The sequence below is a fragment of the Pristis pectinata genome, chromosome 27 (assembly GCF_009764475.1).
Source record: "Pristis pectinata isolate sPriPec2 chromosome 27, sPriPec2.1.pri, whole genome shotgun sequence".
Classification (NCBI taxonomy): domain Eukaryota; kingdom Metazoa; phylum Chordata; class Chondrichthyes; order Rhinopristiformes; family Pristidae; genus Pristis; species Pristis pectinata.
In genome coordinates this window covers 7,359,938-7,386,874 of record NC_067431.1, presented here as the reverse complement: position 1 = coordinate 7,386,874, position 26,937 = coordinate 7,359,938, and the positions used below count along the sequence as shown (strand labels likewise).

Genomic DNA, 26,937 nt, shown 5'->3' with positions numbered 1-26,937 from the left:
GCACTGAAAATGTATGTTGTCGCCATGGTCACCATCAGAAACCACGTCCAATCTATTCTGGTGCAGGTCAATGCTCCTATTTAGGAGTAAACCAAAATTTAGGCATTTAGGGCAAGGAGATCCATACTTATGATTTTCAAAACATGCATAAAAATATGATTGATTTGACAATACAATACAATTCTGATAATCCGGCACTCTCGGACTTTGGTGGCAGACTAATATATTGCCCGTTACTATACCAACACACATTAAAATCAATTTAAAAAAAAAATGTCACACAGTAGCATAAGAAATTTTCCAGTGAACTAGGCAGGTTTAAAGGGAGTGCAGGAAACAAAACCTGGTGAGTTTGAAGGGAGCACAGGAAACAGGGCCCAGGTGAGTTTAAATGCAGCCTGGGAAACAATGCCAACATGAATTCCATCCAACATAAGCCTTGCAGGTGAAGCAATGCCCTGCTTTGCAAAGTTGAGTCTTTTTTATCAGGGACTGTTCAATGATGACCCATACATATTACAGTATGTGCATGAGGCTCTGGACACGCAAATCATTATATTCCCCTTGCTATCAGCCAGCTCGGAACTATTACCCAGGAACATAACAAAATACGAACAGGAGGAGGCCACTCAGCCCCTCAAGCTCTTGAACAGACTTCTTCTATGATAAGGAACTCCTGATCTCTCAACCTACCCTGTCATTACCCTTGCACCTTATTTGTCTACATGCACTGCATTTTCTGTCTAACTGTAACACGATATTCTGCATTCTGTTATTGTTTTTCCTTTTGCACTATATCAATGGCATGCAAAGCTTTTCACTGTATCTCAGTACACGTGACAATAATAAACCAATTACCAAGCCTGTCCCACCATTCTATATGATCACGATTGATCTGTCCCAGGCCTCATCTCCTCTTGGTATTGGTTTATTATTGTCACTTGTACCGAGGTACAGTGAAAAACTTGTCTTGCATGCCGTTTGTACAGATCAATTCATTACACAGTGCATTGAGGTAGTACAGGGTGCATTGAGGTAGTACAGGGTAAAAACAATAACAGAACACAGACTAAAGTGTCACAGCTAGAGGGAAGTGCATTGCAGGTAGACAATAAGGTGCAAGGTCAAACAAAGTAGATTGTGAGGTCAAGAGTCCATCTCTTCCATGCCACCTCCCCAGAGCCCTCAATTCCCTGATCTTTCAGAAATGTATCTGCTTTCTCTTTAAATACTCCCAATGATCCAGCCTCCACAACCCTCCAGGGTAAAGAATTCCAGAGATTCCACCTTAGAAATAACCTCCAGCGAGGTGTGGAGAGTTTGGTGCCGTCAGTCTGTTGCATGTGGCACAAACCTTGCCGATAAAAAGACGGCAGCTTCTGCTAGAGGGAAAGGAGAAAAGAAACCAAGAGGCTGGGTGATGTGAGGTGGAAACTGTAGAGCGGGAGGAGAAGGAGGAAAATAACAGCTCCCTCCACCTCCTTGCTGAGCATCCAGAGCCTCAGCCCCCAGCTGAGGGGAGGGAGACATTAACTCCCTCTTCACCCAGTGAGGTGCCCACAAAATAAAACTCTGTGATGCTGATCAAGTCACCCTCTGCACAGTCCTTAATACACACTTAACACACCCTCTACACAGTACATCAATCATTGGCAGCAGCTCCACCCACAGAAGTGGCAATGATAAACATTGTAAGAGCAGAACAAGTAGAAGATAAGAAATACAAGATAACACTTTGGGGCTAAAAGCGACTGTTGCCAGAACAACATGGTGGCTGTTGCAGGAGTCTAAACCACAATTTTTAAAGGGAGAGCATTATTTAATATCCAACCACAATTAAGGTTGTGTTCGACCATGTTCACATGACATTAGCAACCTTTCTGAGTTAGGCAAGTCAGGGTATGCAGCAATGACAGCAGCTGCTACTTTGTAAGGATGTCAAATCAAATGCCACATCAATGGAACATTATTATATCTTTCAGTAAAATTACACACTAACATCTTTCCCATTTCACAACCTTGTATGTGGGTTTTGATATCCCAATATTACGGCACGGTATTCCCAATGTGTCCACACAGATTCAATGACCCGAAAGAAAATTTTGCCTCACATGGACTGACTTCAAACAGCTGCTCATGGCCAACTGAAGCTGGAAGTCATGGACAGGTGACATGTTAGCCAGCTTCTGAAGGGATCAGATAGACAAAGGTGCAATGATAGGCTGGCATAAGGCTGCATTACCTGTAGAGGGGCACTGTGGCAAAGTGGTTGAGATATGAATGGTACCTCACCAGCGCAACCTTTGACAATCTGAGGATAAAGGTCAAGACCACAAACCTGGGACAAGGTCCATGGTCTACTGAAAGCAGTGACCTCCACCCTCCTATGCACTTCAGAGACTTCGACTACTTACATCAGGCACATCAAAGCCAGAAGTACCACCAATGTGGTCTCCACAAATCCTCCAGGAAAAGTAAACCACTTTGGGGTTCACTCCCAGCAAATGTCCCCAGCATTAAAGCTGTTCTCACACTCACCCAGCTACCATGGTTGGGTCACATTGATCGTATGAGAGTAGTGACTCATCCAGTTCCATCACAGGTACAGCTCTCCCCCACCATCGGGGACATCTACAAGAGGCGATGTCTCAGGAAGGCAACATCCATCATCAGGGACTTCCCACCATCTGGGCCATGCCCTCTCCTTGATGCTGCCATCAGGCAGGAGGTACAGAAGCCTGAAGACCCACACAGCAAGGTTCAACAACAGCTTCTTCCCCACTGCCATCAGGTTCTTGAACCGACCTGAAAAGCCCTAACGTGACTTCAGACTGTATTTCTTTCTCTTTCAATTTGGACTAATGTTGTTATGTTTGTCATGCAAGTTGCATATAATTTATGTTAATTTAAGTTGATGTTAACATATGTTTGTCATGTTTGTAATGTACTGTGCTGCTGCTACACACAGCTAATTTTCATGGCATTTATATCTGGGTATATAAGCCTATGACAATAACTTGAACTTGCCTGACGTCACATTCCCAAAACAGGCACTCTACACTGAGCTCTGCATGAGATTACCAGGAGGACAGAAGAAACACTACTAAGATATTCTTCAAGCTTTCATGAGACAAATGTAACATCCTCACCAGCCTTTGGGAATCCCTAGCCCGTGACCAATTAAAATGGAGGAGCAGCATCTGGAATGGCATTGAGAACCTGGAGTCGCTTCGTCAGAAGCACATAGAAGCCCAGGGAAAACAGCAGGAGCACAGTACTTCCCACGCTACCCACATACTCATCCCGTCAAGCACCTCCTGCCCCACTTACAGTAATCTGTGGATCCCACATTGGCCCCATCAGCTATCTCAGAATGGGAGTGAACGTAAGTTTTCCTTGACCATAGGGATTGCACAAGACTTCATACAAGTATCACCATATATTCAATCCCTCTTTCTAAGTACATTGTTTGTGCTAATAGATTAGGATGAACCAGGTTCAACACCATGCTCACACAGATTTAGCTTACAAGCTGGACAAGGTCTGAGGGAGACAGGGATTCAGTTATTGGCTCGTGGGTGAAGTAACTGAAGAACAGTTCACCCGAGGGTTTCAGGAAAGTTTATCAGTGTGTCAATGGAGAAAGTACCAGAGTCTGCATGCATTTGCAACACTGTCGTAAACACTGGTGAAAACTACCCATTCTGGTGCTCCTTACCACATAACAACCATTGCCTTTACATTATCAGTTCATACCCGTCAACCAGTTTCAGTCCAATGTATAGAAGAACTTTCAAATCTTTAATAAATGTATTTATAACAAAAATCAAATTTCAAAACCTAACAATATGGCAGAAAAAATGAACTTCAAACAGTTTGGTAAGAGGTGTTGGCGAGCAGAGGGACGGAGATAAAGAATGGGAGTAGGGGTGGGAGTGAGGTTGAGGTAGGAGTGGGGTTGAGGGTAGGGAAAGTGGGTATGAGTGTGGGAGGTAAAGGGAAGAGGACAGATGAAAATAAGGATAGAAGGAGAGACATAGAGTGAGAGAGGGGAGGGTAGAAGGAGCAGAGGGAAAGGGTTTAAAGGGAGATTGGAAGGATAAAGAGAGAATGGGGGGATTGGAGAGGGTGGAAGTGGAAGGAGGTGTGTGTGCGGTTTATGGGGGTAGAGGAAGGAGAAATGGAGGTAAAAGAATGTACTTGAGGAGTGGGGTCAGCGAGAGGGGGAATGGAGGGGGGGCATAGAGAGTAGAGAAAGAAGTGCGAGAGAATTGACTTTCAAAGGCAGCAGATCAAACAGAGACATGGCTTTCAATCAAAGAGTTCACATTCAATCATCATGTCTGAAAGCGGTCAGGCTTTCTCTGCATATCTCTCCGTCCCACTCTCTCCCTCTCTCTTCGTCTGCCTCTCGCAGCCTCTCTCTCCAACTACCTCTCTCTCTCCCCTTCCCCCTTTCTCTCCCTCTCTTGCTCTCTCCATCTGTCTCTCTCAGCCCCTTTTCTCTTTTCCTGCCACTCCCTCCTCCCACTCTCCGCCTTCTTCTCCCCTACTCTCAAAGATTTCTCTCCAGTGTTTCTGCTTCCAATGGCAGGTGTGGGAGCTGAGCTGTGTTATCTGCAGCCCTGAATGTCAGCAGGTCAAGCCCCGCTATATGTTGCCTTGACTCCAACAGACCACAAGTGGCAGCCAGCAGCGAGCTCTGACCTTGGCAGGTGGGTTGAGGGGGAAAAGATTGTCCTAACAGCACCAGTTTTCGAGTGGTGGACTGGTTAGATACCCTAGTTGCCTTTGGCCTGTAATATTTTTCCCAGGACTGTAAGACTCCAATGTTCAAAAGAAAACCACAAGAGATACTGGCATTCTGCAAGACTTGGTAGGCATTCACAACCAGTGATCATAAACAAAACATAAATTTCTCCTTGGGTTTCAGCTGCAAAACAATGGTCACCTCAAGCCTTAATTCAGAAGTTTACAAATTCAATTCCTACTCCATGGGTTAGAGAGGGAAAAACAGGCATCACTCTTATGCAGTACTCAGGAATTGCTGTACTGTCGAAAGAACATAAGACAGTTCCATCAAGTATCCTACTTTACTCTGATCTCTCAACCAACATCACTATAAAATAAATTATAGGCCACAACAACAAATTTTAACAGTGATTAATCATAAAAATATTAAAAGATAGAAATGCTCAGCAAGTCAGGAAGCATTTGCAGAGAGTTAACATTTTAGGTCAAGAACCTTTAATCGGAAAGGTTGGGTTCTTCCAGGACTATTTGCTTTTAATTTCATAAGAACATAAGAAATAGGAGCAGGAGGAGGCCATCTGGCCTGTCGAGCCTGCTCCGCCATTCAATAAGATCATGGTTGATCTGGCCGTGGACTCAGATCCATCTAACTGCCTTTTCCCCATAACCCTTAAAACCCCTACTATGCAAAAATCTATCTAACTGTGTCTTAAGTATATTTAATGAGGTAGCCTCTACTGCTTCCCTGGGCAGAGAATTCCACACATTCACTACTCTCTGGGAAAAACAGTTCCTCCTCATCTCTGTCCTAAATCTACTCCCCCAAACCTTGAGTTTTCAGATTTCCAGCATCTTGCTATTTGATTATCCTTGAAAACTTAACCGGCAAGAAAGCACTTTGCGGGGAGCTATTAAAAGTGATCTTTAGTCTGACCAGTTTTCAGTTGAGGTGCAAATAGGGCAGTGAGCTAAAATCTAAACAAAATATCCATTCATCATGACAAGCTGGCGCTCAGTGGAATGAAGGACTTCATGGTTATTAGGAGATGATTGGAAACTGGAATCAAGATCTACTAAAAAGGGTTGGACATACTTTTCTGAGTGTTTTTTTTGTAGTCCCTCAAAACTCAGCAATGGTTCAGCTCCATATGGGAAGCTAAATAATGCTTCCTTCTACATTAGGTGGTTCAGATACAAAGTTAACTAGAATCAACAATAACAAGCAAATTCACTTCACAGACATGAACCAGCACCAAACTAATGTAAGTGCCTGGAGCTAGTGTGGTTAATAGGTTGCTGACATAGCTCTCGGTAAAGAATAAAAGTAGAAGGATGAAGAGTTAGTAATTAATGCAGTTTTTGCTCAGACAATTGGCACATTTAGTGTAGGACTAAACATTTGGATGAAAGTAAGCAAATCTGGCATTGTTAGGAAATTCAATCATACAGGTAACTATTTTATGCAGTAGGTAATGGGAATGGAACAACTTTAAAGGAAGGCCATTAATGCAGACAGCACAAAGAGGCTCAAAGGGCAAAGAGATATGTTTCAGCAAAACAAGAAGGGATTGATGAATATTGGGAGACACTAGGAAATTGTTATCAAGATTGATTATAAAAGGAAGGGAAACTAATCAATTTGCTGTGTTTGAGTGACTTTTTCAACCAGACCACTGATTTAATAAACTACTCACAGGTTACTTTTCTCACTGTCATTTTTAACATTGATATTGTATGTAATCACAATAAGAAAATCAAGATACAATGCAATTTTATCACGACAATGCTATAATCACTATCTTCAGTTGTAAATTTTTACTGTTGATCCACAAGCTGAGACAAATCAACTAAGTATGTTGAAACAAGACAGGATTGTGTTATCTGTGTCATAAATAAGAATAAGTTTGGATCAAATACCAACAGGAATTTAATTATGCAAAAGGGAGGCAAGCATCTAGAGTAATCAGTAGCACCATCTGCGAGTGATACAAAGTTGAATGTTAGGTGGTAAAATCACACGAAGAGAGGGATAAGCATCCAGTTCATGATTGAACAAACCAAGTTTTGGACTTTTCATTGTCGGGAAGGAATACAACAACATTGCATCCCCATGTGTGGAAGGAGAAATGTCACTTGAAGTATCCAGAAGAGAAGCCGGCAGCAAACACAGTCATGGATGAAGTTCCTCGTAAGTAAAATGACTTCTGCTGCAGACAACTCTTGTTGTTTGCCTTCGCTGCAGTTTTGTGCACTGGAAGTGCACCAGCTGGTGTCTTTACTGCAGCTGTGCAGAGTGGATTAAAACAGTAGCTCATGGTATCAGAGTGTGTGAATTAATGGAAAAAACTTGAATATTGTGCTTAACTGAAGAATTCCAGTGCCAAACCATATTCAATGTATACAATTCCCAAGACTATTTCATCTAGTAATAAGGTGCTTTTCCACCATCCATCCTTAACAGATAGTGTCCTGAATATCTCTGGTATTGACAATATTATGGAAAAATTTACCCTGCGCTTCACAGACTCAATGATAACAAAGGCTCAAGCTAGACTGTTGCACCACAGTGATGAATCTCTGTCAGGCATCCATGAACATCTCAATCTATCTCGCAATTCAAAGAAGAACAAGAAAAGGGATCAACATGAGTGAACAAGGATGACTTTAGTTAATGATAAACAGGGAATTCCCTCTATCCCTCTATAATTCACAAGACAATATGAATAAGAAAGGCTGTTTGGCCAATCTTAGATGTCTACATTGCAGTCTGCCCGTTACACGTCCACTCTGCAACATGACATATAAAATTCTCAGAGTACATAAATTAGAAGCACTCATGTTCTGAGACGGTGATCTTAATAATGGCTCATTAATCTACAATCAGCAACTAAGATATCCCTTTGTTCACCATTCAGGTTTATAACAGTTGTATTTATTTGAATTATCTGTACATAATGCATTTTAGCCTATGATAAACAGGAATATTCAGAACAAATAAATTCTGTAACTTCTTCCTGCTCAGTCATTAACTCATGAAATATACCATCAGTGGGTGCAGTGCTTAAGCTGCCAACACTGCATTAAATTTTATCCTCAGCAAGGAACGAAAGAAACGTACATTGGTGCAGGAAAAATGTGAAGTCTTTTAGGAATATTGGAAATGATGTCATAAATTCCTTCAAAGTGGAATCAGATTGCCATTTGAAAAGGAAAAATAACAGGGCAGATAGTGCTGGAGAGATGCTGGGATCCTCCAGCAGATCACTTGTTGCTCCAGAGAGTGCTGGATGCAGCCACTTCCAGGAACTTGCTGCCCTTGATCCCTGCCCACCCACACTGACCATTCTGGATGCAAAGAACTGAACAACCTAACCCCTCTGCACCCAGGAGGCAAGTGCCAAAGACTTTTGAATTGTTTTTAAATATCTTTTATAATCAGAGAACAGTTTGGAGAGATACAAATTTAAAAGTGATTAAAGGCTTACCACAATTACCTTTCCCAACAACCTCAGTGACTCCATTAAACTGAGGGTGGAGATACAAAATGTATCCAGCCACTCTGTTCAGCATGTCACTGCTCTGCAGCAGGGCTCAATGGCAAGTCCACAGATGGAGCCATAGGTCAGAATCTCTGGCACCTAATTTCCAAGTTGGTTTGCTAAAGTAACAGCAAGTCCGAATTCAACTGAGCCAAGTAACAGCAGGCAGTCCTATATAGAAACACCAGCTGTCAGTCAGCTTGATTCTGTCCATTAAAGGAATTACAGGAAATATTAGAAAGGGTAAGATCAGACTACGGGTTTGTTTTAGAGGTTGAATGTCAATTTTAGTCAGGAGTTATGTGGATAGCAGCCATTAATACAAACAATAATCAATCGTCAATCAAGGACAAGGATAACTGCATGAAAACACACCATTGTCTGCAGAGAGGGCAATTTCTCAGTGCAGTGGTAAAAGGCTGTTCTGGGTGTCTGGATTCCCAACAAAAGTGCCTGAATAAGCAGACATGTTCTTGTCAGTTGAGAGATCCTCCCATTGTAAATATTTAGTTCTGTGGAGCCATTTGTACACACCCAAAATGTTGAAGTAAGCTATGTAATTTTAACTACTGAAACTGTATTTAATCAACTGGTGTTATCTTTGCACTTAAAGACTATAAAACTTCCATACACTTTGAGTTCAGATTGATTCCACTGAGGGATTCTCTCAGGAGGGAGTCCTCTACCAGGTCTCCCCCTGAGTCTCTGCTTGTGCTGAATAAAAACCTGTTATATCTGCAGCTCTGGTCTCTGTGTGGCTCATTCAGTCACAACAAGGCTGATGTGCAGAAAAGCTTGTGTAGACACAATAGGCTGATTGGGCTTTTGCTGTTCCTGGAAGAGAACCCAGACGAACCTTGAGGTAGAAAAGTCCAAAAGAGTTAAATGGCTGATTTTCAATTTTGTACTGTAAGATAATCAATTTTCCATAGATGCTAATTTACAGATGTTTCCCAGGTTGGAAACACCATACACACTATATTGAAGTGACAGTATGCTGTAATCTGCCTCCACAGTTCAGTTGCACTGAAGCTGATGGAATGAATTCTGCAGGCAGAATACAACACTGTTGCTACTATTTTCTAGGCAGTTAAGTCTTCCTCTATTTTGGGGTAAAAGTACTACTTTTGTGCTCACACACTCCATGATGCAGGGAAATATCCACTTGCCAGACATGAAATTTTATTAGCAGGGAACAAAAGTAGCTAGTCATGATGCATGTTCAACACTGTCTCTTCAAAAGAGAACATTATATAATGAAGCAAAACAGTGATTATGCAAGCTTCAGAAAGGCCAACTATCCTTTAACCAAAAGATACCAATGATCAAATGTTCATTAGACTAGAGACCAAATGTTCATTACACTAGAGATGCACAACCTTTTGTGTGTGCAGAGCCAGATTAACGATCTTAAACTCTTTTGAAAGTCACTCACATGAATGGCGAAATCATGAATTTTCTGTGAGGTCTTTGCCACTGCCACTCTTCCTGTGTTCCAATGTGGGATCCCTCCTAGACTCCAGTGGTGGAGTGGCAACTACTTCCAGTTTCCCAGGGAATATTTTTCATGCTAAACATGCACAAGGTCAGACCCAACACAGTGAGTCTGTTCAGTTCAGTGGACTCTGAAAGAGTTCACTCACAATTTTTGAATTGTTAAAACTAAATAAATCTGTTGCTTTCTAATGGTTTATTATTAAACATTTAACTTCTAAATTTTATTTTAAATGTGTTTTTGCATAGTTTTTCCATTTTTTTTTCTGTATTTGTGAGCATCAGCAATATTCCCAGACATTCAGAGATTGTTGTTGAGCAGATGTGCCTTGGGGCATGCCACAGCCAGCTAACAAAGCTCCACAGAACCTCACTGATTAAATCTGGCTTCGCAGACCTGCTGGTGGGTTACAGTTGGCCTTTGCCTGTCATGAAGATCACCGCCAGCCAATGTAGGTCATGTTGCAGCCCATCCAGAAGGTGCTACATGTGAGTAAGGGTATGGGATCAGTGAATGTGGGCAGCCTGCTATTCACCAAGGTGGGCCAGACAAAAATGCACCATGTACTGGACTTAGCCCGCAAGCCACATGTTGTGCATCATGGCATTAGATGGAGGCATCAATGGAATTTTGATTGTGGACCTATTGGAGAGTGACGTGACAGGTTAGTAGAAACTTTAAACATTTTGCATAAAGCTGTTTGCTCTGTTTCTCAGAGTCATATTAAAACCCAAAATGGTTACATCCTCCAAGAAAACTACAGATTTTTGGGTCTCTGGGTAGACTGAAACCCAGAATTTTGAATTGCATTAGTAAGTAAGTAGTTCATATATGATGACTCAAATAGGTACATTTAGTACTACAAACCTCTGCAATTCTATCAACAGGATGTTCCAACAGTGAGAACAGCCACCTTGGCCCAAAATTCTGCACATGGACCGCTCAGTGCTCACAAAGGTTGCCACCAGTATCTTGGTAATTCTCTATATTTCCATTTATCAATCAGCTCAGTAAATCTGCAAAATATTCTACACTCCTACCATCTTCTGTGTAAAACTTATTTTAAACCTTACCTTCAACATTTTTTCTCATCATTTTGTTACTCTTAACAGTTCCAAATAAAATCACATAGTATGTCACACAATGATGCTCAATATTACCACATCTTTGTGTTGAAACTTCACAGCATGAGGTGAATCAGGAAAGTGTCACTGTATTTATACCAAGTCATTAATTAAAATTATATGGTGCCCAGTTCAGTTTAGAGGTTAGCAGATCTCACATCCAACACAGCAATAAACTGCCTACAAATAATGCAAGCAAAATTTCAGTCGTTTAGTATATTTGTAAGGGTTATGGAACTTCCTGAATAATTCATTGCATTATTCAAAGGGAGGGGCAAATTTTTGCACACTGATCTGCAAACTACCCCTCAGTAGTCATCTGCCTTGGAGCCTATGCTTTCTTGGAGTGGGTTCCAGTCTGCTGCAGGGAAGCTGGCTCCCAGGTGATCAGGAAGTCCAGTACAGCACAATTGACATTTTCTGCCCTTAGTTTCTTTGACTATGATGACTGTCAAAGCTATAATTTAAACTGAATGCTTGCGCATGTCAGAAAATAATAAAAACTAAAACATGAAAAAATTAAAACACTTGAAACAGTTAACTATTAAGAAAGGATGGTAAAGCAATTAAATAATTTAAATCAACTCAATTAAATGAAAAAGAAATCAACTTCTTCTGATAGTTTTCCCTGTGGCAGTTCCTTTTCATTGAAAGCAATAGGCCCGACTAGACTTGAACTGGCTCAACAAACAGATTTCCCAATCCAAGTGTTGGGGAATCTGCAGACATCTGACTCGATGAGTCCAACAGCAGCTGACGAGGAGGCTGCAGTTCCACCTGTGCTCAGGTGTCCCCAGCCTCTGCCAGTTAAGTAGGTAAAGTCCAGCAGATAGTTTGCCGAGTGCTATTAGAACTCTGCATTTGCAAAGTTATAATTGGAAGATAATATAGCCCCTTTACTATCTAACAGCATGAATCCCTGTACTATTCATTTCTGCCACTACCATACAGATAACAACTAATTTTGTTGAACTCTGGAACATTAGGTTTGACCCCGAGTACAATATTCATTTTATTCAGGAAATAGTTCATTATTAATGACTTCTAATAAAGGTAATATAAAGTTTAAAATTTAATATAATCCACTTTCCGATCATGATCATAATTTATTTTCAGAATAAGTAGACATGGACAAAAGTTTGCTAATACTTCCTGGCAACTTATAACAAGTACAAGCAAGGTCAGGGGTCAGAAAGTCGTGACTGTAAAATAAAAATGTTTGCATGAAGTGGTTTATATTGTAATTGCATGGGATTGCTGACAAAGTAAGCAAGTTTCCAGGGCATGGAATATAAAAGTTGGGACGTTATGTTGCAACTTTATAAAACACTGGTTAGACTGTAGTTGGAGTATTGTGTGCATTTCAGGTCGAGGGTGTAGGAGAGGGCGTAGTGGAGATTCACCAGAATGTTGCCTGGATTGGAGGACTTTAGTAATGGGAAAAGATTGGATAGGCTGGGCTGGTTTTCCCTGGCGTGAAGGAGACTGCAGGGTGACCTGACAGAGATATATAAAATTAAGAGGTATAGATAGGATAGTCAGAATCTTGGAGGAAAAACAAGGCGGCATAGGTTAAAGGTGAGAGCAAGGAATTTTAAATTGGACTTGAGGGGAAAGTTATTTTTCCCCCCCACACAGGGAGTGGTTGATATCAGGAACCTGCTGCCAGAGGAGGTGGTGAATTCAAATACAATCACCACATTTAAGAGAAATTTAGACAGGCATTTGAATAGGCAAAGCATAGAAGGACCTGACGCAAGCAAATGGGACCAGGGTAAATGGGCAAAAAAGGTCGGCATGGATGTGGTGGGTTGAAAAACCTGTTTCTGTGATGTATGACTCTGTGACTTTATGATTCTAATTAGACAGGTCACAAATATAATAGAATCACATTGAAAATTGAGCATTGTCATCGATAATATCAGGACTGTGGCCGTCCTCACCCAAGAGCAAATTTGCTGACTCACCACAAGATGCTGGAAGAGCCAGGACCGCATGATGTTTGTGGCATGTTTGGGCAGGACTCCACGCTTGCTCTTTGACTTCTTGTCTTCCCCATCCTGTAGGAGAGAGGTCAGCTCCAGGTTCACCTAGTTTTACAGGGAGAACACAAAGGTTCTGATGAGGAAATACTTCTTCCACAACTCCCACTCCCTCCTCATTTGATCTCATCCAGCATCACATTTGATCCTCCTATTTTGCATCAGCAGCTAGGTCAGGTCTGGTAGGAGCTGAAGCTGTAGTCTTTAACCCTTCCACCCAAAGTTACCAGCTTCATTGGTAAAATAATGTCTGGACTGCCTGGATGAGCACAGCTCCAGCAACTCTCAGGAAGCCCAACCTCATTGATAAAGTGACCTGCTCAATTGATACCCCATACATCAGCCTAAACACTCATTCCCTATACCACTGGCACACAGTGGCTGAAGTGTATCCCATCTACAAAATGCACTTTCTCTGCAGCTGTGACACTTTACTCTGCATTCCGTATTGTTTTACCTTGTTTGTACCACCTCAATGCACTGTGTAATGAATTGATTTGTATGAACTGTTTGCAAGACAAGTTTTTCACTGTAGCTCAGTACAAGTGACAACAATAAACCAATTCCAATCCCATTGCTGTTCCTCACCTGGGGCTACTCTAAACCATCTACCAAATCCATGAACTATACCAAGAAGGAAAAGGTAGCAGATGTATTGACTGCAGGTTTCTCTCCAAGTCACACACCATCTTAATCTGGGAACGTATCACCATCCCTTCATCATCACTGGGTCTAAATGCTGCAACCCCCTCCCCAGAAACCCTGGATATCTTCACCAGCAGGACTGCAGTGATTTAAGAAGACAATTCATAATCACCTTCTCAAGGGCAATCAGTTCTGATGAAGGGTCTTTGACCTGAAACGTTAACTCTTTCTCTTTCTACAGATACAGCCTGACCCTCTGAGTGTTTCCAGCATCTTGTGCTTTTGCTACGTGATTAACTTCCATTTGGTGTAAGGACTACTAAGGTGGATTTGTCAGATGGCTAAGGGTGAGGAGGCAGTACTTGGAGTTAGGAGGTAGAGTGCTGAAACCTGCAGGGGCACGTCCAAATAGATTTGGCAGCCTTGGCTGCAAATCTCCTGTGAGATGCACTGGGATAGTCTCAGAGCAGTGCCTGGTGTTCCTCTGAGATTATGGCTGAGGCATAATGATGAGGCAGAATGAGAACTTTATGCTGCAGTCTTCTGTATTACCCCAGACCCGCAAGTGACAATGGGAGTTGGAGATGGGAAAGGATTCATTTTCCTCCAGATAACATTCCATGCATGGTAGGCATAAAATTCATAAAAAAATATAAACTAACAGTAACCTGTGTGCAATAAATATCAGCATCTATGAAACGCAGCTTCACATGATTATACAAATCAGAGTACCTCACACATACTCACTACAACGAGATCAAATCTTAAATCGCACAGAGATGGTACAAAGAGAAAATTAAAAACATCATTTCTAATCGTGTACATGTGGGGAATTTTAATCTTTTCAGACACCAGGACTCCAACTTCCTGAAGAAACAAGGCTGCTGGAAGCAGCGGAGGCATGACAGTTACCATGGGGATAAGGAAACACAGGCCTAGTGGCTGCATCACCTGGAGCCAGAGGAAAATTCCTGGGAAGCTATTTGATTTTAATCGGGAGAGGAACACTGCAGCGGTGCTAAATACTGCATTTAAAAGATCAGTTCAAATGTCAGAATAATTTACAATAAAAACCTTCATTGTCAGTCCAGATTCACCTATGCTAATTAAAAATAGTGACAACAGCTCCTTCAATGAGTGAGGTACTTGAATACTGCGAATAGGAGCCATGGAGTGGGAAGGTCCATGTTCTATCCCTGGTCTGACTGAGGTGGTATTCTCAGCCAGTGCTGACATTACATTAAAATGACACCCAAAAGTCACAGGATGAATGGAAAAATTAGAATCCTTTTTTTTAAAAAACATTTTTATTTTGTAAATAAATATGTTCTGTAAGTGTAAATTTAACAAGTAGAAAGACAAACCCATTTAGCAAAATGCCCTTTCCGTTCATCCTGTGACTCCTGGGTGACTTTTCCTGCTGAGACTCAAGCTCTAATAACTGTGAGGCACAAAGGGAACGTGGTGGGACAGATGACGTAAATGGGAGAACCCAGAAGAATGAGCTCACTGGACATTCTGCTGCTTTTAATTGTGGCATCCAGTTTAACCATTTTCAATTCACATCCCAGGAGAAACCAGACAGTTTGAGGAGCTGTTGGCTGTCAATATGTAGACAGGAATGGAACAATGATTGGAGGTACCCTGGATATGGAGGGGATAGATGCTTGGACAATGGAGGCCTTGAAAGTGCTAAGTAGTTCACCAACAGGTATTCAAACATCTCCATTTAATGGGAGTGTGGGTGTTGTAGCTAGACTGTAATTACAGATCAGAAATCAGTAGTTTTATCCCATGTTGGTGGTTAAATTTTCCTGTAAATGTTCAGTGTAACATCTTCAGCTTCACACATCTCACCTCACACTTGGAGGGATTGTTGAACTTGTCTCAGCATGATGAGCACCTTCAGGAGAGGACAATTTATGAAACAGTGCCTTCTCAAATGCCCTTTCTCACTTGGGACCAAAAAAGATCAAATGTTCAGCAAGCGGGTAACATTGTAGCTGTCCACCACATGGAACACAGACAGGACCTTGCCTCAGAATCATGCTTTTCTGACATTATTCCTTTGCCTCTTCCTCAAAGTATTTCCTTCCATTTTCGAAAATGCTAATTAACCTGGGGATACAAATCACTGTTACCACCTTTGGATATCCAAGTTTAGATTAGCTAACTCTTCCAATGAATGTGGATACAATCAAAATAGCATTGGCAGCTCTGCAACTCATTTGAATGAATCATTCTTCATAGAACATAGTTTTCAACTGAACTAACGTGGATCAGGTGATCGCCACTGTTCAATGCATCACCGCCTTGAACCAAACTCATATTCTCTCATAATCTATATTACTCCAATTAATGAATACATGTGTAGTAACATCACTTTTGCTATAACATAATAGAGTGACAACTTGCCTTTGTTTTTTTAAGGTGTAATCACAGTTTAAAAACCTCATTGAAGCACACTGTCTATGAAGTTGTGTCACTACAACATTACTGGTGCAAATACTACAGACAGGGCACATATTGTTTGAGATCCTAAAATCAAATCCCATCTTCAGTTTCAGATGGGTCCAAGGTAACCTACAACACCGTTTAAAGTGAAGAAAGTTTGCCCAATTTTATGGACAACATTCCTCCCCTAACCATCACCTATAAAATAGATCAACTAGTCTGTTACTCATTTAATTAGCCCATACCACTTAAACAAGCAAATCACTGACTGCAATAAACTATTAGGATATTCCATCAATGTGGTAAAGAGCTGGAGAAATGTCAGGGCAAATGTCAAATACAGTCATTTTCCAGAAAGTAAGCCTACACGTTCTTCCAGTGTTCCATCAGAATAACAACTTTAGCACAATTCTGTGAAGAGGATGTGATGCACACACACACACATGCTCACACACACAAACACATAATACAATACAATCTATCATTAAAGATCACTTAAATGATTTTGTAATAAGAACATGGAACTGGATGGTGGAGACAGGTACCCTCATAACACTTATTAAGTATCCAGACAAGCATGTGAATTGCCAAGGCATAGAAAGCTGTGAATGAAATGCTGGTAAATGGGATTATTATAGTGGATAATTGATAACAGCATGAACATGTGGGTTGAAGGGCCAGTTCTGTGCTCTATGACTCTAGGCACTTCAGAATAAAAATGACTTAATTAACTGAGTACTGTGTGTATATAAGCCTGCCCACATCATATGTACTTTCTGTATTGTTTTCTCTGTTGCACTTTGTTGATGACAGTTGAACAACATCAGATCAGATATACATTGGTTATCCGTATGTTATGGCGAATGATGAACTATTATAAAATGTCGTGTAGCATTAATAACTATACCTACGCAGAGTAAATATCCACCGCTGAATAATACAAGTGAGAACGAGGCTGGATATAATGAGCTGAGGGAGGAAGTGAAAAGAAAACTAAGACAAACAAAAAAGAATATGAGAATAAAATAACAGTTAACATAAAAGGGAACCCAAAAATCTTTACAAGCATGCTACTGTGTGGGAACAGTTAGTGTCGGCTTTCAGACCAAGAAGGCTATTTATATATTGAGACAGAAGGCATGGCAGAAGTACTTTGTATTTCATAATTTTGGCTGAGTGCTTTGTATCAGTCTTCAGCAAGGAAGAGGATGCTTCAAAACCTCAGTAGATGTGGAAATAATGAATGGAAACCGATAAAGTGGAGATTTTAGAAAGTCTGATGATTCTTAAAGTAATGTCACCTGTTGTAGATGAAATGCTAACTTGCTGAGTAGTCTGGTGGTTGCAGAAGAGCTTGACACAATCTTCAGTCCTCCCTAGATACAGGGGAGGTGCCAATGCACTGGAATATGCCTCATGGGAGGGTTCCAAGGACATGCCCAGCAAATACAGGTTGGATGGTTCAATCTTGGTGATGGGGCAACTTTTAGACGCAGTAAATCAGGGAAAAATGAAAAGGGAGAGCCAGAGAAGACTTGTTGAAGGCAGATCATGTTTGACTGTCCTGATTGATATATCGATGATGTGTTAGCTAGGCTGCACATGGAGAACTATGCAGTTGTGGTCCTCTTACTTAAGTCAAGATAGCAGCATTGAAGGCAGTATAGAAGAGATTCATAAGGCTAATTCCTGGAATGAGAGTGTCATCTTGTCACGAATGGCCAGAAGTTAGATCTGCATTCTTTGCAGTTTAGAAGGTGTTAGTGATCTTTCTGAAACATACAAGATCCTAGGGTGTTATCACAAGGAACATAGTTTCAAGATTAGCAAACAGACATTTAAAATTGAGATGCATAGAAATTTCTTCTTGCAGAGAGTGGTGAATCCCTGAAATTCTTTAACCTGGAGGGCTGAAGAGGCTAAACCACTGGAGGTATTTAAAGAGAAGTTAGATACATTTTTGAAGGATCGGGGAACTGAAGGCCATGGGGAACTGGCACAGAAGAGGATTTGAGGGTTGGGGCAGATCAGCATGAACTTATTTAATGGTGGGACAGGCTTGAGGAGCTAGATGACCTATTACTGCTCAAGTTTTCTTGTGTTCTAATAACATTAAAGACTGATGAAGGGAATTCTGTAGATTTGTCAATGTGGAATGTCAGAAGCTATTTGACCAAGTTCCACTGAAAAGGCTGGTTTCCAAATGGAGGCTTATGGAATAAAAGGGACAGTGGCAGCATGGATAAAAAACTGTTTTCTTTAAGATAAAATGCAGAGTCTTGACAAATGGTCGTTAATCAGACTGGAGGGAGGTAGACAGTGGTGTTGCACAGGCATCAGTGCAGGAACCATTAAATAATGACTTGAAAATGTACGCACAAGATAACATTTCCAAATATTCAAGTGACACAGAACTTGGTGGACATCAAGGATGGTAACAGACTACAAAGGTTTACAAATAGGCTGACACAATAAATAGCAGATGTGTTAAATGGAACTACAAAGTGATACATTTCAGCAGAAAGAATTAGGGGACAATATACAAATGGCACAGTTCTAAAGACGTATTTAGATAGGATAAGGAAAGAAGCTGTTCCAGTAGAGAGTTAAAGGACAGAGAAAAACAAACCTGTGTTGGGATGTGTGAAATGTGAAGAAAGTCTATCATGTCAAGAGTGGCTAACATCTGAAATTTTCTGCCTGCAAGGCTCATGGAAGAGACTCATTTAAGGCTTTCAGAAGGAAATTGGATAGACACTTGAGGGAAAATAACACAAGGAAACAGTGAGGAATAGGACTGACTAGATCACTTTACAAAAACTTCTCAAAAATTCAATGGGCAAAATTGCTTCCTTCTGTGTCATAATGATTCTATAATTCACTTAATTACACAGTATGCAAAGCACAGAAACGAGCCATTTGACCCAACTTGTCTTTGTTCCCCCCCCCCACCCTCCCAGCATTATTCATTTAACACTATCTACGTGCCCTTTCCCTCCACTTTCCTCATGCTTTTGCCTTCACTGGAACCATGCACATTGTAATGGGCGTTAATCCTTTTCAATTTTGTTCCTCTAAAATGAGCCAATGTTTGGTTTGCTTTTGGTGGCCTTATAAACCTGCATTGCTACTCTTATTATCTACTTATCTGTACTCTTAGATCACCTTGCTCTTCCACCCACCCAGAGAGAGAGGCAGTGGTGGTGGAGGCCGCCGTGGTTAAGAAACATGAGAGGGAAAGAGCATCAAGAGCGATGAAGAGTAAAAGACAGACACGAAACAAATACGTTAAAGATTAAAGGATTAGATGATAGGCAAAATTAACGCGAAAGGTGCAAATAACACCAGGGCAGCTGCTCAGGTTACAAATGTGAGCTCATTTTATTTTCATAATAACTTCAATCAGCCCCAGGCCTCAATTTTAAGAAGAAAAGGCATTAATGAGCTAAATCATCTTTAATGGGGGAGGACCATAGAAATAAAATCATCGAAAAAAAGTTAATGGTTTGGTATCTTCAAATGTGAAAATAATACAAATTGTGTAACAAATAAAGCACATATTAAACCAAAAGTCTATCATTTCAACCAGTGGCCTCTTGTAGATGTACCACCTGATGTGCTGCACTTAATATGCGTCACAAGGATTCAAAGGTCAAGAAAGCCATTTGTTTTACGTAGCTCGTAGTTCCACTGAAAACTTATTACCATGCAACACTGCATTTCAGTGAATGATTCCAGAATATTTGCCTTCATAACTTTCCCTTGGAGACTGTTCCACATGTTAGTCACCCTTCATTTTTCCTGACATCAGTGCTGAAGTTTTCCATAACCAATCGCACCCATTTCCCTTGCCTTGGAGTAGTAACTGGAAATCAAGGATCTCCTTGAAGCTGGGCATAAGAGTGCCAAAGCCTTGAGACACGGATTGCAGCCTCGTTGAGAATTTTCAGAGTGATGTCTGGAAATGAAAAATCTTGGAAACCACTTATGTGAGGCGTTCATTTCCTCAGGAATTTCTAACCCTCCACATAGCCAATGAAGATTTCCTTCAGGCAAACACAGCAATCAACTTGCAGGCAAGGTCCAACAACCTTAGCTTTATTCTTTCATACGTCCTCTGCTGTCTGGCATGTCCTGAGATTCAGGTTCACCGGGTTGGCATCTCATTTTCAGGTGGGCCTGAGCTGCCCACCAAACAAGGATTGGTATCTTGGTTTAAAAATAAAAATGGAGTAAACCAGAGGGGAAATGAAGTGAAATATTTTTTATGCAGCAGGTTATTATGATGTGGAATGTGCTGCCAGAAGGCATGGTGGGTGCAGATTCAATACCGAAGGAAATACGTGGGAAGACACAGAGTCCAGAGCTATTGAAATGAACAGGGGAATGGGAACAACTGGACAACTCTTTCAAAAGACTAATGGGTAAAGATGCCTCCTTGTTTGCCACATGATTCTACGATTTGTGTGTGGAGGTTCTCAAGAGAATTTAACGTAATTGGCATATATCTCAGTTAAAGTATTCTGCCAGTTCTGCATTCAGCCTTCACCTACTGTATGTAGTCAAGAACAAAGGATGAGGACTGAACACAGAAGAGGCAGGTTTTTTTACTCCGTCCCAATTTCAATCTGATGGATTGTGTAGTTCTGGAAGAAAGACTAAAGCACAAGACAACCACCGTCTATGTATGCATGGAGGTTCTTTCATCATTTAGACAAGGGATGTGTTTGTTTCTGCTTCTGTACGATTCAAACAGCTGTCTCTGGTCATCACAGTGACACCTGGGCTACATATCAAAACTGCCAGAGGACTCTGTAATGTTGCTTACTGTCTTAAGCATAGCTCACTGAGAACTTTTAGGAATATTCCTGGAAAAAAAACATTGTTGAAAAGTTTAGTACCTGAGGTGGGTGTCACCTACCTCAGATACCACACTTTCAACAATGTTTTCAACTTGATTAGTACAATCGCTAGTTTGGGAGAAGAAAATTTGAGAGTAAATTGACTTCTTTGATGTAAAAGAAGGAACTTATCATTACTAACCTTCAAATGCTTTCTAATCTCTGTCCCTACTGCCTCCTTCTCAGCTCAATAATCATAGCTGGCTTGTGAAACACCTGACAAAGTATTATTGTAGGGAGTTTATCAGCCAATCACCACATGCATTCAGCATTAGAGTGTGTGCAGAGGAGATATACAAGGATGTGGTCTTGGCATAACGAGAGACTGGCTAGACTGGAGTCTGAGGGGAGATACAAAACTAATAGTTCTAGGTTGAATGACAAGGAAGGCCCCATTTCCTTGGTGGAGTGGTTGATCGCCAGAAGACTAAGGTTTAAGTTAATTGGTGGAAGATTAAAGAGAAGTTAGAACATAGAATAGTATAGCACAGTACAGGCCTTCAGCTCACGATGTTGTGCCGACCTATATAAACCTACTCCACGATCAATCTAACCCTTCCCTCCTACACAGCACATAACCCTCCATTGTTCTTACATCCATGTGCCTATCTAGGAGGTCCTTAAATGTCCCTATTGTGTCAGCCTCTACCACCACCCCTGGCAGTGCGTTCCAGGCACCCACCACTCTCTGCGTAAAAAACTGACCTCCGACATCTCCCCTAAAATTTCCTCCACTCACCTTAAATGGATGTCCTCTGGTATTGGCCATCGCCACTCTGGGAAAAAGGTGTTGGCTGTCCACTCTATCTATGCCCCTCATAATCTCAGATAGAGTGGACAGCCAGCATCTTTTTCCCAGGGCGGCAATGGACAACACCACAGGACATCCATTTAAGGTGAGTGGAGGGACGTTCAGGGGAGATGTCAGAGGTCAGTTTTTTTTTACACAGAGTGGTGGATGCCTGGACAAAAAGTAGAAGAAAATATTCTTCTCCCAAAGAATATTAGGACTGGAACTCAAAACCTGAAAGGATGTTGGAGGCAGAAACCTCAATACATTTAAAGGATGATGGGATGAGTACTTGAAGAGTGGTATCCTACAGGGCTAGAGATTGGGATTTGGGAAGAGGGATTCATCTTTATACACAAGGATACATCAGCGAAATGGTGCCTTTGGTTACACAAAATTCTAAGAATTCTATGATCTTTATCCAACCACAAGAGAGTTGCTATAAATTTTCTGAGCCAGATAGACTAGGAAGATCATCTGTTTGTTGAATTTGCTGATTTAATTTACAGAGACTCAGAAACATTGGGAGGACAATGGATGATGCCAACACAATAGTTACAGAGGAAGAATGTGAAATATTCAATGGGCAAACATAATAAGAAAGGAAGCATTAAGGGTATAGCACCTTTGAAAGTGGATAAACCACCAAGTCCAGCTGAAATATATTCCCAGCTGTTTAAGGAAGCAAGGGAGGGAACTGCAAAGGCTTTGACTTTCATTTTCCAAGCTTTCCTGGCTACAGGAGTAGTCAAAGGATTGGAGGACTCCCACTTCGTACTGTTGTTTAAAAAAGAAATAGTAACTGGCCAGTTAACTTTGATCGTGGACAAATTATTGGGAGCAGTTCTGAGGGACACTATAAACCTTCACTTAAAAGGCATAGATTATTCAAGGACAGTCAGCATGGATATGTTATGACAAGGTTGCACTTTACTAACTCCATAATCAATTTATTCATAAGGTAACAAGAAGGGTTGAGGGGGGGCAATGCACTGGAGGTAGTCCACTGCAATTTTAGCATGGCCTTAGACAGGACTGCAAATGGTAGGCTAGATAACAAAAGGTAGAAGTACATGGTTCATTAAGGGGTTTAAAACTATGAGGGACTTAGAGTAAACAGGAAGAACAAATTTCCTTTAGCACAGGAGCTAAAAACAAGAAAACAACAGACACAAGGTAATTGGCAGGATTAGAGTTGAGGAAAATATTTTTCACCAAGAGTGTGGTTGGGGTCTGGAACTCATTGTGTGAAGGGACGTAGAGACAGAAACTCTCATCACTTGGATGTGTACTAGAAAAAACATGTGCTGCAAGGTGGGATTCAGCTGAACAGCTCTTTTTTGACTGGCACCAACAAAATGGGTCAAATAGCCTACTTCTATGTTGTTGTGGTATAACTGGCTTCAGTGCCTCTAGGCTGGTTGGAAAGAGGAAAATTAGCTAGATTTACCTTGAAGAAAAGCATGAGTATAACACAATCAGATTTTCGTTATGACTTCACTCCATAATCAAATAACCTGAACATAGACACTATAAAATTGTAGAACAGAATCTCAGCTGTACTGCTAAGCATTTGCACTCTTGAATTCCAGTACGGCTACAACAATGACATTTTCTGGAAAATTTGCGCAGTCTCAAAAATCTGGGTGTAATGTTTTCAAGTGTAGTGTTATCAAATGATACTTACTAATCAATAACTTGCTCACTGATGCCAGTTTCGATTTTGCCAAGACCACTCTGGTTCAGACTTCACCATAACCTTGGTCCACACATGGACAGAAAGAACTGAATTACAGCAGTGAAGGGGTGTGGATGCCCTTGACACCAAGACAGAATATGATTCAGTATGACATCAATGAGTCCAAGCAAAACTGAAGTTAGTGTTTGGGGTGGGATTAGAGTCATTGTAATCTCGTACAAAAGAAAACTGAATTTGTTGAAGCCCAGTTATTTTGGCTCCAAAATAAGTAGCAAGTAATGTTCACATCACTGTGAAGATGTGATTGGATTGGAATGGGTGCAGAGGAGGATTGCAAGAATGTTGCCAGGAATGGAAAATTATAGTTTTGGGGAAAGCTCGGACAGGCTGGAGTCACTTTCTTTGGAAAAGAGGAGACTAAAGGGAGAGTTAATTCTGGTGTACATAATAAAGGCCTTGTTAGAGTCACGTCACATCAGTGCCATGCACTGGCCACCTCCACCTCCACTGGGGGAGGGGGAGGAGTGGGGGTTGTGAGGTAGGCATCAATGACCAGAAACCTAACCAACAATGCAAATACTGTAGTTACTAAGAGCAGACCAGAGGCTAGGTCATTCTGTGGTGTGTGACTCACCTCTGAACTCCATATGGTCTTTCCACTAACAACAAGGTCCAAGTCAAGATTATAATGGAATGCTCTTCGTTTGTCTGGGTTAATGCAGTACTAACAGTTGATCAAAAACCATTCAAAACAAAGTCTGGCTGACTGGTATCCACCATATCCACCACCTTAAAAGTTAACTTCACTCACCACTGTTGTACTGTGTGTACACCTCCCAAACCTGCAACCTCGGCTGCAAGGAAGGGCAAGGTTAACAGGCTAAGTTGAACACTAAATTGCAAGTCGAACACTAAGTTGCAAGTCATTCAATAAGATTACTGCACAAAGTAGAATGCATGGGATTGGGGATGGTGTATTGGCAAATGGTAACATGGTAAATGCTAAATGCTAACAGCAAATTGAGTCAGGATAAACGAGTCATTTTTCTGATTAGCAATCATTGGGTGCCACAGAGATCAGTGCTGAGGCCTCAACTATTTATATCAATGACTTGACCGGAGGAACTGAATACACTGTTAGCCAAATATAAGTGATTTGTCAAGTTGTGCACTGGATACAAAGAACCTGCAAAGGGATGTAGGTAGGTTATGTAATCAGGAAAGAAGTTAGCCACTTTTGAAGGAAGAATCAACAAACAAATTGTTCAAACAGAATGAGTCTACGAAGTACAGCAATTCCAGGGACTCTGGAACATGAAGCACAAAATATTATCAGGCAGATAGGCAGATACACCAAGTAATTAGGAAGGCTAATGGAACATTGCATTTATTGTAAGAGGTATAAAGTGTAAAATTAGGGAATTTTAATGCTTGTGAGGTCATCTGGAGTGTCAGGTACAGCTTTGGTCTCCTTGGTTAAGGAAGGACCTGTTTGTTTTGGAGACAATGCAGGGGAGGTTCATTAGCTTGATTCCTGGGATGAAGGCACTGATCTATGAAGAAAGGCTGAGCAGTTGGGCCAATTGTAGGTGGTATCCAAGAATGAGAGGTGCTCTTAACGAGACAAAAGATCCTGAAGGGGATTGACAGGATGGATGCTGATCGTTTGTTTCCCCCCACTGGGAGTATCTAGAACCAGGGGAACAATAAGGGGTCTCCCATTTTAGATGGGGATAAGGAGGGATTTCTTCTCTCAGAGGGTAATGAATCTTTGGAAATTTTCTATCTGAGAGTACTGTGGAGGTGAAGTCATTGATTGTATTTTTGGCAGAGGCTGACAAACATTTGAACTTCAAGGGAGTGAGAGGGTATGGGGGGAATCAGGAAAGTGATGCTGAGGCCAAGATTGAATTAGCACCACCTGATCATATTGAATGGTGGAGCAGGCTCAAGTGGCTGATGGGTCTACTCCCACTCTGGTTTTTATGTTCATCATCACTTGGAAATATGCAATAGTTTCTAAAACACTGGTGGGTCAAAATACTGAAACTATCTATGTAACAGCACCAAAAGAATGCCTCCACCATACAGACTGCAAATATTCAAGAAGGCAGCTCATTAGCATCTTCTCCAGGACTATTAAAAACGGGAACAGTGATTTGAACTAATGATTAAAAACTAATGATGTCCATAGGTGGGGAGCAAATTCAAAATTCTCTGGCCACTTGGAGGATTAAAATGCAAGGTTGACTAGTGTTTCCCGTCAATTTACTAGACTGGTGTGATCAGATTTCAACACTGAAAGAATTCAATAGGCCAGATGAAGGGAAAAACTTGCTACCGAATGGGAACAAAGAACGAAGAACACAAGCTGAAAATTAGAGCCAGAACATTTATAAATCATAAATCAGAGGCTAATAGAAACCTGGAATTCTCTGTGCCAAGAAAGCTGTGGGTGCTGAGGAATAATTGGAACTTTCAAGGTTATGGTAGGTAGCTTGCTTGTCACACATGGTTGTTAAGGGATCTGGAGCAAAGAGGGGGGTAACTGAAATTGAAGTGTAGGTCAATCAGGATCCTGTTCTGGAGAAGCTCTGGGGGAATATGTTTGAGGGTTGAATAACCTATTCCTGTTTTATGTATGAAGAAAAAATGGGAGATAGGTGTGAGATGGCTCTGTGATGGACCTTCAATGAAGGTCCAACACATGATTCCTCACTTCAACCTTTTGGCCCCAATTCCTTCCACAAACAATGCAATAGACATCGTTCATATAGAATTTCTGTTTAAAATCACGTTCATTATGACCCCTTTAAGGCACGACATCATTATAGAAGGTAATTTTTTTGGTATCTTAAATTACTTCAGAGTCTTGGAAGCTTGCAGTGATTGCCTCACAGCAAGTGCTAATGAATTGTTGCACTCATAAAGATTTCTGTCAGAATTCTACTTATTCAAAAAAAATAATGAGGTGTCTATGCAGGATCATTTGGTGAAAGTCAATGAGAAATAGTCACTTTCCTTCTGATTTGACAGCTAGCACATTCTCTGAACTCCTGGTCCGAAAATAAATGCAGGACAACCTTGGTGTGATTAACATTCTTTTAATTGGTGTGATCAAGCTACACAGTACTTAATGGTACAGCAGTGATTACATTTACTGTCAGATTTCTGTCAATGTTCACACATTGAAATAAATTGCAATACAGAATATCCAACCAAATAACTTGATTATGCACTCCCTATTTAAACAGGTGCCTAGAAATTGGATATCACCCTCTTTTGACACCAACATGTGCTGCGTATAGAGCTATTGCCCATTCAATTCTCCCAAAAGTTTCATAAGATTGGGCAAGAATGTCTCATAAGCAGCGCAGTGGCATTCTTTCCACTTAATGGACCCGGGAATGAAAGGCTTAACGTATGAGAAACGTTTGGTGGCTCTGGGCCTGTACTCGATGGAGTTCAGAAGGATGAGGAGGGATCTCACTGAAAC

At 41.1% G+C, this 26,937-nt stretch overlaps 1 protein-coding gene across 7 annotated transcripts in view; it reads right to left on the bottom strand.

The window, feature by feature from the left end:
• Positions 1–26,937, bottom strand: part of pknox2 (pbx/knotted 1 homeobox 2) — a 381,361-nt gene that overhangs the window by 23,972 nt on the left and 330,452 nt on the right. For all 7 annotated transcript variants that reach the window (XM_052039855.1, XM_052039854.1, XM_052039850.1 and 4 more), the window contains one exon: positions 12,878–13,000. In XM_052039855.1, coding sequence (XP_051895815.1) covers positions 12,878–13,000 — 123 coding nt within the window. The remainder of the gene's footprint in view (positions 1–12,877; positions 13,001–26,937) is intronic.